The sequence below is a fragment of the Haliotis rufescens genome, unplaced genomic scaffold (assembly GCF_023055435.1).
Source record: "Haliotis rufescens isolate VD_foot unplaced genomic scaffold, xgHalRufe1.0.p SCAF_18, whole genome shotgun sequence".
Lineage (NCBI taxonomy): Eukaryota > Metazoa > Mollusca > Gastropoda > Lepetellida > Haliotidae > Haliotis > Haliotis rufescens.
Genome location: NW_025963868.1, coordinates 16,486,325 through 16,504,093, shown reverse-complemented (window position 1 = coordinate 16,504,093; position 17,769 = coordinate 16,486,325). Strand labels below are relative to the sequence as shown.

Sequence of the window (17,769 nt, the reverse complement as noted above, 5' to 3'; positions counted from 1 at the left end):
ATCAATGGATATGTCACTGTACCCAGAGGCACCAATGGATATGTCTCTGTACCCAGTGGCACCAATGGATATGTCACTGTACCCAGTGGCACCAATGGATATGTCGCTGTACCCAGAGGCACCAATGGATATGTATCTGTACCCAGTGGCACCAATGGATATGTCACTGTACCCAGTGGCACCAATGGATATGTCACTGTACCCAGAGGCACCAATGGATATGTCACTGTACCCAGAGGCACCAATGGATATGTCACTGTACCCAGTGGCACCAATGGATATGTCACTGTACCCAGAGGCACCAATGGATATGTCGCTGTACCAAGTGGCACCAATGGATATGTCGCTGTACCAAGTGGCATCAATGGATATGTCTCTGTACCCAGTGGCACCAATGGATATGTCACTGTACCAAGTGGCACCAATGGATATGTCGCTGTACCCAGAGGCACCAATGGATATGTCACTGTACTCAGAGGCACCAATGGATATGTCAGTGTACCTCTTGGAACCAAGAGATATGACTAGTCATACAAACTTATTATGTACACAATGACCAATTCTTCCCTTCCCAATTCTGGAACTAACAGTGCCTGTGACACTTCTACAACACTACTTAGATATTCACTGAAATCTACTAATCCTATTGTTTCCAGGATGCTGGGATTCAGCCAGCGTGAGTATCCACACTAATGTCCTCTTTCACACAACAAAAACTTTGGCTTCCTTTACAATCCAGTATACACTGTATTCCGTCTGAACCCATGCAGCCTCTCATTGCCTGAGCTAGGTCCCAGAAGACTCATCACAACTATTCTAATCACAGATATATGTACACTCAATCAAACTAGTTATTCTCTTTTTATCTTGGATACACAGCGCTCTCAAACCAACATTTCAAAGGTTGTTCTTCATTCATTATGTTGGTGCAGAGTTTCCTCGCTATTAACGGTAGGATTAAATTCTGCAAATGAAAGGGTCATGCTTGTGTGCTGTTATACTATATCCCATCAAACTAATACTATTCACTGTTGTTTAATGTCCTGCATTCCGTGCACCTGCAATCATCCTACAAACCGCCTGGTTCTCTAACCCCCCCCTCTGTGCAGGTCCTGGTGCTCAAATACACAAACATTTCCAAATTGCAGCCTTCCCAGCAGACATCCCGACAACTACGCCCATGTGTCCCTGTTTGGAAAATAAACACAGTCGTGTGCCAGTTACCAGTTTTAACCCTTTCCAGGCCAAATTGTGCTCCAATTGTCTTAATTAAATGCCCTATGAATACAGAAAGGTCACTTGAGCCCCCCTTATGTCCTCTATTGTCATTTCATGGGCTGCTAAAATAACAGAGAATCTGTGTTTGTTGAAATGCAAATGGATGCCATTCTCAAGGGGATAGTGTCAGCCATACAACTGATTACATTATTAAGGGCCTTGATTGAGATATGGCCCTGGGTTTTCATTAAAAGCCTTTCTAAGGCAGATTGTTTAAGCAAATGAATTTATCAAACACCAAAAACAACTTGATGACAGCTTTTTCTTTGAATAAAACATGACAGACTGAAATGTGAATAACATGGAAATCCTGTTTTAGCAGTGCTAATTAAATGTCAACAGAACAAAGGTTGTGAACTCTGAACTCCCATACCAAAGAAATATTGATGCAGATACTGAGATTTGTCTGTCGTGTTGATTATGTCACACATAATGGAAAACATCTGAGGTTGACTGGCGGATGCCTTGACAAAGCTTTGTGTGACACACTTCTTCAGCAGCCACAAATATATTACTAAAAACAACTGTAACAGAATAACCATCAACCAAATTTGTCACTGTCTACTTCTGGAGCTGATGAACACTGTGAGCTGGTGACTGTGATTGGCGAGAGAGAGTCTCCCTTTCATCAAGTATTTACATAACAACACATGCCTGGTCAATTTTGACAAACAGCCTTTTAATATGACTTGGTCTGTGTTTCCCCTTGGATACAGGTCCCCCACAGACATAACATAATGCTATGCTGTAATATGTGGCCAACTGGCTGACACAGCAAAGTCAGCTTTACCTGGTCACTGATGTCCCAGTCAGCGAGGCCAGGAGTGAAACACAGCCAGTTTATCTGTGCATAAGTCCTTCAATTAATACTTTTGTGCTGAACAAACGTTTGAAGTGAATTATCTAGTTCATCTTGTAGAGATCATTTGGAATGCACAGTACACTGCCACCACTGGGATTCCAGAGCAGTGGAGCATGACACTTTCCACAAGAATTTCAACCGACTCAAAATGGTCTGTGCAAAATCCTTCAACAAACTGGGCATAAACTATTGATCACTTAATTTGGAAGCTATTGAAATAACATATCTTCTATCAAATTTGAATATTTTACAATTTCAAGTGAATTTCATTAAAAACAGTTCATGGTTCTTTAGCTGACCAAGTCCCTGACTATTTAAAGGGACACATCTGTGTTGACACTTGGCAATATTTTGAGTCAGAATACATGCATCACAGACACACTATAGTTCAAGCACTTCTATTCCAAATAGTCTGTGTTGAACATTGTTGGTCAGTCAGGCTCTGTGTGGAATATTGTAGATCAGTCAGGTTCTGTGTGGAACACTGTCGATCAGTCAGGCTCTGTTTGCAACATTGTCAATAAGTCAGGCTCTGTGTGGAACATTGTTGGTCAGGCTCTGTGTGGAACATTGTTGATCAGTCAGGCTCTGTGTGGAACATTGTTGGTCAGTCAGGCTCTGTGTGGAACATTGTAGATCAGTCAGGCTCTGTGTGGAACATTGTTGGTCAGTCAGGCTCTGTGTGGAACATTGTAGATCAGTCAGGCTCTGTGTGGAACATTGTCGATGAGTCAGGCTCTGTGTGGAACATTGTCGTTCAGTCAGGCTCTGTGTGGAACATTGTAGATCAGTCAGGCTCTGTGTGGAACATTGTTGGTCAATCAGGCTCTGTGAGGAACATTGTAGATCAGTCAGGCTCTGTGTGGAACATTGTTGGTCAGGCTCTGTGTGGAACATTGCTGGTCAGTCAGGCTCTGTGAGGAACATTGTTGGTCAGTCAGGCTCTGTGTGGAACATTGTCGATCAGTCAAGCTATGTGTGGAACATTGTAGATCAGTCAGGCTCTGTGTGGAACATTGTTGGTCAGTCAGGCTCTGTGTGGAACATTGTTGGTCAGTCAGGCTCTGTGTGGAACATTGCTGGTCAGTCAGGCTCTGTGTGGAACATTGTCAGTCAGTCAGGCTCTGTGTGGAACATTGTCGGTCAGTCAGGCTCTGTGTGGAACATTGTCGGTCAGTGAGGCAATGTGTGACACATTTCAGATTGGACCTTACCTTATGCCACCCTGCTTTTATCTCTAGGTTCCTGCTTAATCTTGTTCCCAGTACTGAGGCCTCGTTGTAAGACGGAGGTGGTCTCCCTGCATGACTAACTAGTTCTTTGAAGACTTTAATTTGGATCCCATATTATCCAAATGACATTGATTCAAATGTACAACTCACAGACATGGGTTACGTTTCACATTAGAGGCCAATGGAAAATATATCACATATTGATTGTATTATGTATCCTTAATAACATACATCCATTACATCACCATATTAAACAGAATTCTTCTTTGATAAGCCTTATCGTGTTATTACTGCTTTGGGATTTGCCATCATTTACCAAAGCTAAATTTCAGTGTAAATACTCCCCTTTTAAATCAATCTTGACAGAACCTAAAACAAACCCAGACTCCTGTCACACCAAAATACTCATATCTAATTAAGAAATATACTGTCGCATCCTTTCCACTCTTAATTGACATTTAATGAAATAAAGCAGAGAGGCTGATAGCTGCTGAAATGTATTTTGTTAATTATAGTAGTAAAACCTATTTAATTGACATTCATTTCTGGTGCAGATCACGAAAAAGTAATCCATCACATTTTTATGTCAATGACAAAGGGGGAGCCCAGAGTCTGTGTGTGGAGGAAATACAGCATCAATCACAAATATTGAATTCTTACCACAACAGAACTAAAAAAAACCAAAACAATTGATCATTTGTAAACTTTGTGTGATCAAGAGGTATATCAAGCACCTGTGTGGTGTCTGTGTTACACAGTCATGTACACTATTGTGTCTGTGTTACAGTCATGTACACTATTGTGTCTGTGTTACAGTCATGTACACTATGGTGTCTGTGTTACACAACAGTCATGAACACTATGGTGTCTGTGTTACAGTCATGTACACTATGGTGTCAGTGTTACACAGTCATGTACACTATGGTGTCTGTGTTACACAGTCATGTACACTATGGTGTCTGTGTTACACAGTCATGTACACTATGGCGTCAGTGTTACACAAGTCATGTACACTATGGTGTCTGTGTTACACAGTCATGTACACTATGGCGTCAGTGTTACACAAGTCATGTACACTATGGTGTCTGTGTTACACAAGTCATGTACACTATGGTGTCTGTGTAACACAGTCATGTACACTATGGTGTCTGTGTTACACAGTCATGTACACTATGGTGTCTGTGTTACACAGTCATGTACACTATGGCGTCAGTGTTACACAAGTCATGTACACTATGGTGTCTGTGTTACACAAGTCATGTACACTATTGTGTCTGTGTTACAGTCATGTACACTATGGTGTCTGTGTTACAGTCATGTACACTATGGTGTCAGTGTTACACAACAGTCATGTACACTATGGTGTCAGTGTTACACAACAGTCATGTACACTATGGTGTCTGTGTTACAGTCATGTACACTATGGTGTCAGTGTTACACAACAGTCATGTACACTATGGTGTCAGTGTTACACAGTCATGTACACTATGGTGTCTGTGTTACACAGTCATGTACACTATGGCGTCAGTGTTACACAAGTCATGTACACTATGGCGTCAGTGTTACACAACAGTCATGTACACTATGGTGTCAGTGTTACACAGTCATGTACACTATGGTGTCTGTGTTACACAGTCATGTACACTATGGCGTCAGTGTTACACAAGTCATGTACACTATTGTGTCTGTGTTACACAAGTCATGTACACTATTGTGTCTGTGTTACAGTCATGTACACTATTGTGTCTGTGTTACAGTCATGTACACTATGGTGTCTGTGTTACACAGTCATGTACACTATGGTGTCTGTGTTACACAGTCATGTACACTATGGTGTCTGTGTTACAGTCATGTACACTATGGTGTCTGTGTTACAGTCATGTACACTATGGTGTCTGTGTTACACAGTCATGTACACTATGGTGTCTGTGTTACACAGTCATGTACACTATGGTGTCTGTGTTACACAACAGTCATGTACACTATGGTGTCTGTGTTACACAAGTCATGTACACTATTGTGTCTGTGTTACAGTCATGTACACTATGGTGTCTGTGTTACACAGTCATGTACACTATGGTGTCTGTGTTACACAGTCATGTACACTATGGTGTCTGTGTTACACAAGTCATGTACACTATTGTGTCTGTGTTACAGTCATGTACACTATGGTGTCTGTGTTACACAGTCATGTACACTATGGTGTCTGTGTTACACAGTCATGTACACTATGGTGTCTGTGTTACACAGTCATGTACACTATGGTGTCTGTGTTACACAGTCATGTACACTACGGTGTCTGTGTTACACAGTCATGTACACTATTGTGTCTGTGTTAAACAGTCATGTACACTATTGTGTCTGTGTTAAACAGTCATGTACACTATGGTGTCTGTGTTACACAAGTCATGTACACTATTGTGTCTGTGTTACAGTCATGTACACTATGGTGTCTGTGTTACACAACAGTCATGTACACTATGGTGTCTGTGTTACACAAGTCATGTACACTATGGTGTCTGTGTTACACAACAGTCATGTACACTATGGTGTCTGTGTTACACAAGTCATGTACACTATGGTGTCTGTGTTACACAAGTCATGTACACTATGGTGTCTGTGTTACACAGTCATGTACACTATGGTGTCTGTGTTACACAACAGTCATGTACACTATGGTGTCTGTGTTACACAAGTCATGTACACTATGGTGTCTGTGTTACACAACAGTCATGTACACTATGGTGTCTGTGTTACACAGTCATGTACACTATGGTGTCTGTGTTACACAGTCATGTACACTATGGTGTCTGTGTTACAGTCATGTACACTATTGTGTCTGTGTTACAGTCATGTACACTATTGTGTCTGTGTTACAGTCATGTACACTATTGTGTCTGTGTTACAGTCATGTACACTATTGTGTCTGTGTTACAGTCATGTACACTATGGTGTCTGTGTTACAGTCATGTACACTATTGTGTCTGTGTTACAGTCATGTACACTATTGTGTCTGTGTTACAGTCATGTACACTATTGTGTCTGTGTTACAGTCATGTACACTATTGTGTCTGTGTTACAGTCATGTACACTATGGTGTCTGTGTTACAGTCATGTACACTATTGTGTCTGTGTTAGTCATGTACACTATTGTGTCTGTGTTACAGTCATGTACACTATTGTGTCTGTGTTACAGTTATGTACACTATGGTGTCTGTGTTACACAGTCATGTACACTATTGTGTCTGTGTTACACAACAGTCATGTACACTATGGTGTCTGTGTTAAACAGTCATGTACACTATTGTGTCTGTGTTACACAACAGTCATGTACACTATTGTGTCTGTGTTACAGTCATGTACACTATGGTGTCTGTGTTACACAACAGTCATGTACACTATGGTGTCTGTGTTACACAACAGCCATGTACACTATTGTGTCTGTGTTACAGTCATGTACACTATTGTGTCTGTGTTACACAACAGTCATGTACACTATGGTGTCTGTGTTAAACAGTCATGTACACTATTGTGTCTGTGTTACACAACAGCCATGTACACTATTGTGTCTGTGTTACAGTCATGTACACTATGGTGTCTGTGTTACACAGTCATGTACACTATGGTGTCTGTGTTAAACAGTCATGTACACTATGGTGTCTGTGTTAAACAGTCATGTACACTATGGTGTCTGTGTTACACAACAGTCATGTACACTATGGTGTCTGTGTTACACAACAGTCATGTACACTATGGTGTCTGTGTTACACAACAGTCATGTACACTATGGTGTCTGTGTTACACAAGTCATGTACACTATGGTGTCTGTGTTAAACAGTCATGTACACTATGGTGTCAGTGTTACACAGTCATGTACACTATGGTGTCTGTGTTAAACAGTCATGTACACTATGGTGTCTGTGTTAAACAGTCATGTACACTATGGTGTCTGTGTTAAACAGTCATGTACACTATGGTGTCTGTGTTACACAACAGTCATGTACACTATGGTGTCTGTGTTACACAACAGTCATGTACACTATGGTGTCTGTGTTACACAAGTCATGTACACTATGGTGTCTGTGTTACACAAGTCATGTACACTATGGTGTCAGTGTTACACAGTCATGTACACTATTGTGTCTGTGTTAAACAGTCATGTACACTATGGTGTCTGTGTTACACAAGTCATGTACACTATGGTGTCTGTGTTACACAGTCATGTACACTATGGTGTCTGTGTTACACAACAGCCATGTACACTATGGTGTCAGTGTTACACAGTCATGTACACTATGGTGTCTGTGTTACACAGTCATGTACACTATGGTGTCTGTGTTACACAACAGTCATGTACACTATGGTGTCTGTGTTACACAACAGTCATGTACACTATGGTGTCTGTGTTACACAAGTCATGTACACTATGGTGTCTGTGTTACACAAGTCATGTACACTATGGTGTCTGTGTTACACAACAGTCATGTACACTATGGTGTCTGTGTTACACAGTCATGTACACTATGGTGTCTGTGTTACACAACAGTCATGTACACTATGGTGTCTGTGTTACACAACAGTCATGTACACTATGGTGTCTGTGTTACACAAGTCATGTACACTATGGTGTCTGTGTTACACAACAGTCATGTACACTATGGTGTCTGTGTTACACAAGTCATGTACACTATGGTGTCTGTGTTACACAACAGTCATGTACACTATGGTGTCTGTGTTACACAACAGTCATGTACACTATGGTGTCTGTGTTACACAAGTCATGTACACTATGGTGTCTGTGTTACACAAGTCATGTACACTATGGTGTCTGTGTTACACAACAGTCATGTACACTATGGTGTCTGTGTTACACAACAGTCATGTACACTATGGTGTCTGTGTTACACAAGTCATGTACACTATGGTGTCTGTGTTACACAGTCATGTACACTATGGTGTCTGTGTTACACAAGTCATGTACACTACGGTGTCTGTGTTACTGTGTGGAGATAGGTCCAGATGTGCACATCTCAGTGTGATAATGATGCACTGAGGAAGTAAAATTTGTCCAAGGTTTTTGCCATTCACACAATTTAACCAGTGATTGGACAATTTTGCTTGCTGCTATTTAATATGAAGCACTTCACCTGGACAATACTGCTGTGTCTAATTGATTCCTTTCACAACGCACCCAGCCCTGTAATTCGAAGTGAGGCCTGAGGTGGTGGACAGAGGCCAGATTACTAGTCTGAAGAACTGACCAGCCTAGTGACCAAGTCCTGTGACAGTCGGGTGTCAGCGGTCAATGGAAGCGGCCACTGCACTTGAACAGGCACTTGAACAGTGGTCATTCTGGGGACAATGGACATCATCGGCCTTGTGTATTCAGTTTCCCTTAGACAGAGTAACCATATTAAAGGAAGTTGTAATTAATGTGAAGCTAGTTGGTTAAGCTTCCATGAGTATGATTTATGTTGGTCCTGATAGTTGTATTGCCACTTTGTAACATTGTTATCTTTAACACTATTGCCTTGAATGGTGGTGTGTAGAAGCCAACTGGCCGTGTGGCCCTGTTGGAGATTGTGCTATAGAAGGGCTAGAGCAGGGGCCGGAAACGGTCATATGCGCCGGACATGTCCAATTAGGAATCTAAAATGTCCGGATTAAAATATTGCTTAGCGGACATTTGAATTTTTCTGTCCGGACATTTTAAAAAACAAACGGGGTCCAAATAATTGATGAGCGATATCGTATCCCTTCAGCGAATTCAGGTGAATAAACAGGTAAAACAAACTTGGTCAATAAAAGTATGAAAGTTGATATAAAACATCACTAGACATGATGATTTACCATTTAAAATGTATTATTTCCTACACTCCAAAGCATTGTTTTATATGCAGAGATCAAGATTACCGTGTGTATTTTCTCGTAAACTAAGCCGGAAATAGCAATCAGCTGTGCACACGTTTCCATGTTTCCTCCCAATCTATCGGTGATTCAGTTAAAACGTACCAAATGATACAACTTCAAAGAATTTTGATGCGATGATCGGAAAAAATTGTATCTGAAATTATTATTTTATCAGGAATAATATATTCCAATATGGTGTTATTTTAGTTGCAGCTTCCATCATATATACTTAAAATTATAAGAACCATAAGCGTAGCACTTTGGTACAGATGGTATGCAGGATATTTTTTGACGTATGGAACGATTTTGACCAGTCACCGTAGGGACTTCCCTCGCTACTTGTATTTCGATTGCGAAAACGTTATGTTGACATTTAATAGTCAAACTGCCTCAAATATGACTTTTAGCGAGTCATGGTACAGCATTTATGATATGTGTATCCATTCTCTTGCAAATAAAGTTTGTTTCAAGGCGTCAATAGCAGTAATCTGACCGTCGTTGCTGTAAATAACGGTGAGTGCTGTAAATAACGGTGAGTTGTGCGATCTACCGATCACTTCGCAAACGATTCCGCCGAATTTATTGTAAACATTATTTTAATTATTGAATGCAATTTTGAATATAATTAATAATATATTGCAAACATTAGTCCAGATAAACAATGAACATTTTTTTATTACCAGATATTATAATAATAGGATTAAATTGCGTACTTCAGTTTGGATTTAATGACTGGTATTTCCGGTGTTACGTGATCGGGGTGATCAGCTGATAATGTTTTCTGAGATGGGGGGAAAACATTGTGTCATTGGAAAACTTGAGTTTATTAAAAATGTTAGTAAATTTGGGGAGCCAATCTTTACTGCGCGCTATAACCGACTTAGCGCTTTATTGAAGCGCCCAATAACGAGGGAACACTGAATGTAACAACTTGTAACATGTGTGAAAAGTCTTACTAAAATACGCTATTTGAAGGGGGTGTGGCCTAAATGCAAATGTCCGATTGGGATTTTATATTTTCCGGACCCCTGGGCTAGAGGAAAGTCCCAGGCACATGTGTATGTTACTGTAAGCCTCAAAACAACATCAAAAAAGGATTACAATCTCCTGAAATGAGGACAACTTCTGTGGGATTTCTTCTTCATTATGACATTTCATTCAACTCTCACTGAAGAAAAGTGTGAATTAGAGTCTTTATTTGAAAATAACGAAACCTATTTAGAAGGGTGAACAATGTGTTCCTATCGATTTAAAGATAACTAGAGAAAGTTCTTGTCAGCCAATATGAAAACTGTTTTAGAGATTCTGCGAACAAAATATACTTAGTCTACAACAAACTTAATTTATTCCCCTTTGATCGTTTATTTCTATGGTGAATCATCAAGACATTACATTGGTAAAAGCTCCTCTGGTCTTTGCCCTGACAACTGGGAATCACCACTTTTATCTAATCCCATTTACCGATAACAGTATGACTTCACAATCAGCCAGTATTAGATACCTGCCCCCCATTACAATAATCTGAAACAACTGCTATAGATCATGTTACATGGCTTAGTTGTAATCTGCTGCTGGAGCAGGAAGGTTCAAGCAGCAGTTAATGCAAGTCTGACAAACAATAGCTTGCAATAACAGCCCGACAGTCATAGACTATCCTTCATTCACAGACCACTGTCTCTGTATAGGGATTGCCTATTAGTCAGCTGATTAATTAGAAGATATCAGCCAATGAGAGGTATTATCTTGCAAACTGACTTGAAACATCCCACACAATTAGTATGAAGAGCAGCTGTCAGAAATCTGTCAGCTGGAAATGAGGACAAATGTCATCCATTATAAGTAGGCACATCAAGCAATAGTTTAATACATCATCATATTTATTTCACGTTCTCTGCCAAACAATTTAATTTACAGAATATGCTGTCATTTTCGGAAGTATAGAAACCAATAGACTATGGAGTGTTCTTGTGATTTGCACGGACAAGGTGTTGTTGGCAGTGATACCACTGGTTACATGGAGTGCTGGTACTAGATATTGATGCAGTTTGATGATCTTGTTTGATCCTATTTGGTTAATATTTGCAGGAAGGACATTTGTAAGTCATCCAAATTCATAACAACCCTCCATAATAGATTACAAGAAACGCAATTTCACATTTAACCTATCAAAACGACATAGGAGCACATTAATATGCATAATTATTTATTAAAGGACAGAAAGTATCATACTTTATTACCCTCAGGGTTAGAAATAACCGTGATAACTAAACTTATATGTGCACCAGAGCAAACATCACTTCACACACACCAGCGTATTGCTTACATCATCCAGACAGCATTGTTGACAGCCTGCAAATCTTATTGTGATGCAAGTCAGAATGACATCACACTAGAAACGTCATAGCTGAAGATTGTTGACCTCATTCGATAATATATTTTCAAAGAGGGCAGTCGTGATCAGTGCATTTTCTAAAGGGTGCTCATCTTCATTAGAAAAAATGGTCTAATAAAGAAATCATTACACTCACAGGTGTGTCTGACTGATTTTACAAAACACATGTTAGAATTTGTGTATTGCCCTTGCTCTCACTTGGGAATTACAAGAATTCTGACACTCATTGTGAAAAACACAACTTGATATACATGCTTGTATAATATTAGTCCAGTTTGGTTCCTTTATACACTGGCATTAGGTATGAGCTAACCTGACAACAATGCATGATGGCATAAGCCCACCTCATCTGACCAGGTAATATCATTGACATCCCACTAGCTGTCACATTATTTATGTGTTATCTCACATCATCAGACCAGGTAATATCATTGACATCCCACTAGCTGTCACATTATTTATGTGTTATCTCACATCATCAGACCAGGTAATATCATTGACATCCCACTAGCTGTCGCATTATTTATGTGTTATCTCACTTCATCAGACCAGGTAATATCATTGACATCCCACTAGTTGTCACATTATTTATGTGTAATCTCACATCATCAGACCAGGTAATATCATTGACATCCCACTAGCTGTCACATTATTTATGTGTTATCTCACATCATCAGACCAGGTAATATCATTGACATCCTACTAGCTGTCACATTATTAATGTGTTATCTCACATCATCAGACCAGGTAATATCATTGACATCCCACTAGCTGTCGCATTATTTATGTGTTATCTCACTTCATCAGACCAGGTAATATCATTGACATCCCACTAGTTGTGACATTATTTATGTGTAATCTCACATCATCAGACCAGGTAATATCATTGACATCCCACTAGCTGTCGCATTATTTATGTGTTATCTCACTTCATCAGACCAGGTAATATCATTGACATCCCACTAGTTGTGACATTATTTATGTGTAATCTCACATCATCAGACCAGGTAATATCATTGACATCCCACTAGCTGTCACATTATTTATGTGTTATCTCACTTCATCAGACCAGGTAATATCATTGACATCCCACTAGCTGTCACATTATTTATGTGTTATCTCACATCATCAGACCAGGTAATATCATTGACATCCCACTAGCTGTCACATTATTAATGTGTTATCCCACCTCATCTGACCAGGTAATATCATTGACATCCCACTAGCTGTCACATTATTTATGTGTTATCTCACATCATCAGACCAGGTAATATCATTGACATCCCACTAGCTGTCAAATTATTAATGTGTTATCTCACATCATCAGACCAGGTAATATCATTGACATCCCACTAGCTGTCACATTATTTATGTGTTATCTCACTTCATCAGACCAGGTAATATCATTGACATCCCACTAGTTGTCACATTATTTATGTGTAATCTCACATCATCAGACCAGGTAATATCATTGACATCCCACTAGCTGTCACATTATTTATGTGTTATCTCACTTCATCAGACCAGGTAATATCATTGACATCCCACTAGCTGTCACATTATTTATGTGTTATCTCACATCATCAGACCAGGTAATATCATTGACATCCCACTAGCTGTGACATTATTTATCGTTATCCCACATCATCAGACCAGGTAATATCATTGACATCCCACTAGCTGTCAAATTATTTATGTGTCATCTCACATCATCAGACCAGGTAATATCATTGACATCCCACTAGCTGTCACATTATTTATGTGTCATCTCACATAATCCTCCCCAATCTTATTCTTCACTTTCCAATACAATAATCCATCTACATTTCAACACTGATTTATTCCAACACTGTCAGTTTCCCTGGGCACCTAATACTGTATATTTCTCCCACCATGTCATGCAACACATGCTGCCATCTACCCACACAGACCATTTTCCAGAAGTCAGTAGCAGTACTTGAACACACCAAACTACAGAGGTGATCAAGCCTTCCTCCAAAGTCTATATGAAACTCTGCCGATGATCTGTGAGTAACTCTATATCTGCCAATCAGTGGTGGTATCACCTGATGCAAGCTTCTCCTGTATGACCGGCTATGTCGCATGGATAGCCCCTCTTGCAGCAGCTATTTGTGGCTACTAAATCATACACTATTCTCACCCATCAAACTGACTTCCATTTTATGTCCAAATGAACACTGTATAATTTTTGAAAGTATCCTGCAATCACTGTAAGTTAATCATCCCTTGCGTGATGGTAATCATCAAATAACATATATATTTGATAGCAGCAGTGATCTTAAGTCCATAAATACTTGTGATTACCATGTATTAGATACAGAATGTCAATTTTCTGCCGGCCCAGACTAAAATTACATCTTATCATTTCCACTTGCCTCCAATGACCCGGAACAATCATGTCATGGTTCAGCAATCAACACGCTGAAGCATAAACCCTGATTATGCCAATCATGTAATTAACAAATTAATTATCAAAGTGAGTGTGTCTTTTTCTGCATGTGCATCCTGGCCATGTAAACAGTTGCCTGGCGGCACACATGGTTATTCCCAGCTCTCACTGGCCAGCACTCAGTTATCTGCATTGATTTTTTTTCACACTGTTAAATGAGGAAGGGGATAAAACGTGACTGAAAACATCAAACTCTGGCCATGGATGATTAATACTCACAAAGTCATAAAGTGACCACACCATTTTTCATTTAAAAAAACCCAAGAGAGTTAAACTCACAGGAGATGAAACATGCAACTTTCATGTAAAATATAACTGTTCACGTTAATAAAGAGCATGTTCACTTTTCTACAAGGACTTATCCACTGACCAGATCGTCCACCGTTTTTCTGCAGTGTCCAAACTGGGCACACCTGAGTGACCACTACCATCCAATACCTAAAATAGCTTTCAATACCACATCATACAACCTTTCCTATCCATCTATCAAAGTAAGCAAACCATATATATCTCAAGGAAAGTTTTGAGTATAAAACTGGTATTTTATCATGCTATGGGATGAAATGAAGAGTGCCACAACTGAGTGGTCATCACCCCTTGTGGCAGGGATGCAGATGTGTGGCAGATCTGAGATGCCACCCTGGCCACCTCCCGCACACTTTATAAACAATGAAACAGGTATGGTAGGTACCTCTTCTTTGATTTTTTTAAATCATCACCAAGTTTTCCCATTTGCACAAGTGATATTTTGTAAATAAGACAACAGCATTAGCCATGTTTTATACATAAAGAATACTCTTGAAAAACATCATTGATACATAAGTGTTTTCCCACCATGGAATCAATCTGTGTGATACTTGCAGAGTGCCAGATGAACAACGATGCCGCCCACAAGGTGAGCTAAGACTCCACATAATTCTGATGGTGCTCACAGTTTGTAACATCATTCTACACAAGTCTGGGGAAAGTCCTGCTTTTCTCTACATAAAATCTGTGCGTGCAATATGTTGTAAATGAATGACACTAACCAATCAGAACAGTCAAATCAAGTTTTTAACCAATTAGTGCAGAGTATACAGAAAGGTATCCACTCCAGAGGAATAAGCTGAAATGGAGACACATTCATCCGCTGCCTAATGCAATGAACTTTACAAAAGTCTACACACAATCCCTTGGGCAACTTGATTTAACCTCCATTAATATGTCTTGAGGGAGCTGCTGTCTCCACTTTTTAGCAGTCTGTCTTGATAGAGCCTCACCGACAGGTCTACAGGCAAAATAATGTACTCCTACTGTTGTAATCACAATGTCAACAAAACAAGCACTGATCAAAATGGTTATGTGATCGTAATGCTCAAAATATCATCTGCACACCAGCTTTTACTTCAAAAGATTTTATTTTATGGCTCATATGCAATTGAGAGTGTGTTTAATTTTACTGAAGCTTTATCAAAAGTCAGATTGTTCATCGGGGAAGTTAATAATAGGTTGCATCTCATGTTAGCCTTCTTGAATCATTTGGACCCACCGACGAGTTGTTCACAGCCCTGCAGCTGAAGGAAGTCAGGTAGTTGTTCACAGCCCTGCAGCTGGAGGGGGAAGTCAGGGAGTGGTTCACAGCCCTGCAGCTGGAGGGGGAAGTCAGGGAGTTGTTCACAGCCCTGCAGCTGGAGGGGGAAGTTAGGGAGTTGTTCACAGCCCTGCAGCTGGAGGGGGAAGTCAGGGAGTTGTTCACAGCCCTGCAGCTGGAGGGGGAAGTCAGGGAGTTGTTCACAGCCCTGCAGCTGGAGGGGGAAGTTAGGGAGTTGTTCACAGCCCTGCAGCTGGAGGGGGAAGTCAAGGAGTTGTTCACAACCCTGCAGCTGGGTGGGGGAAGTTAGGGAGTTGTTCACAGCCCTGCAGCTGGAGGAGGAAGTCACGGAGTTGTTCACAACCCTGCAGCTGGAGGGGGAAGTTAGGGAGTTGTTCACAGCCCTGCAGCTTGAGGGGGAAGTCAGGGAGTTGTTCACAGCCCTGCAGCTAGAGGGGGATGTCAGGGAGTTGTTCACAGCCCTGCAGCTTGAGGGGGATGTCAGGGAGTTGTTCGCAGCCCTGCTGCTGGAGGAGGAGGTCAGGGAGTTGTTCACAGCCCTGCTGCTGGAGGGGGAAGTTAGGGAGTTGTTCACAGCCCTGCAGCTTGAGGGGGAAGTCAGGTAGTTCTTCACAGCCCTGCAGCTGGAGGAGGAGGTCAGGTAGTTGTTCACAGCCCTGCAGCTGGAGGGGGATGTCAGGGAGTTGTTCGCAGCCCTGCTGCTGGAGGAGGAGGTCAGGGAGTTGTTCACAGCCCTGCAGCTAAAGGAAGTCAGGGAGTTGTTCACAGCCCTGCAGCTGGAGGGGGAAGTCAGGTAGTTGTTCACAGCCCTGCAGCTGGCGGGGGAACTCAGGGAGTTGTTCACAGCCCTCCAGCTTGAGGGGGAAGTTAGGGAGTTGTTCACAGCCCTGCAGCTGGAGGGGGAAGTCAGGGAGTTGTTTACAGCCCTGCAGCTGGAGAGGGAAGTCAGGGAGTTGTTCACAGCCCTGCAGGTGGAAGGGGAAGTCACGGAGTTGTTCACAGCCCTGCACTGGCCACCTCTGTCTCCAGTTGTACAGTAATTACTACAGGCTGGACCCCTGTCCTCACTGACCATGTCTGTCTCTAGTTGTACAGTAATTACTACAGACTGGACCCCTGTCCTCACTGACCACGTCTGTCTCTAGTTGTACAGTAATTACTACAGACTGGACCCCTGTCCTCACTGGCCACGTATGTCTCTAGTTGTACAGTAATTACTACGGGCTGGACCCCTGTCCTCACTGGCCATGTCTGTCTCTAGTTGTACAGTAATTACTACAGGCTGGACCCCTGTCCTCACTGGCCATGTCTGTCTCTAGTTGTACAGTAATTACTACAGGCTGGACCCCTGTCCTCACTGGCCATGCCTGTCTCTAGTTGTACAGTAATTACTACAGACTGGACCCCTGTCCTCACTGACCATGTCTGTCTCTAGTTGTACAGTAATTACTACAGGCTGGACCCCTGTCCTCACTGGCCACGTCTGTCTCTAGTTGTACAGTAATTACTACACACTGGACCCCTGTCCTCACTGGCCATGTCTGTCTCTAGTTGTACAGTAATTACTACAGACTGGACCACTGTCCTCACTGACCACGTCTGTCTCTAGTTGTACAGTAATTACTACAGGCTGGACCCCTGTCCTCACTGACCACCTCTGTCTCTAGTTGTACAGTAATTACTACAGGCTGGACCCCTGTCCTCACTGACCACGTCTGTCTCTAGTTGTACAGTAATTACTACAGACTGGACCCCTGTCCTCACTGGCCATGTCTGTCTCTAGTTGTACAGTAATTACTACAAGCTGGACCCCTGTCCTCACTGACCACGTCTGTCTCTAGTTGTACAGTAATTACTACAGGCTGGACCCCTGTCCTCACTGGCCATGTCTGTCTCTAGTTGTACAGTAATTACTACAGGCTGGACCCCTGTCCTCACTGACCATGTCTGTCTCTAGTTGTACAGTAATTACTACAGGCTGGACCCCTGTCCTCACTCGCCATGTATGTCTCTAGTTGTACAGTAATTACTACA

The 17,769-nt window shown here is 41.4% G+C and overlaps 2 protein-coding genes across 3 annotated transcripts in view; both read right to left on the bottom strand.

Moving 5' to 3' along the window:
• Positions 1–17,769, bottom strand: part of LOC124118894 (kin of IRRE-like protein 1) — a 410,728-nt gene that overhangs the window by 251,135 nt on the left and 141,824 nt on the right. The window lies entirely within an intron of this gene.
• LOC125381421 (putative protein TPRXL) lies at positions 15,659–16,810 on the bottom strand. The gene has a single exon (XM_048397944.1). The coding sequence runs from the start codon at positions 16,808–16,810 to the stop codon at positions 15,659–15,661; it is 1,152 nt and encodes a 383-aa protein (XP_048253901.1).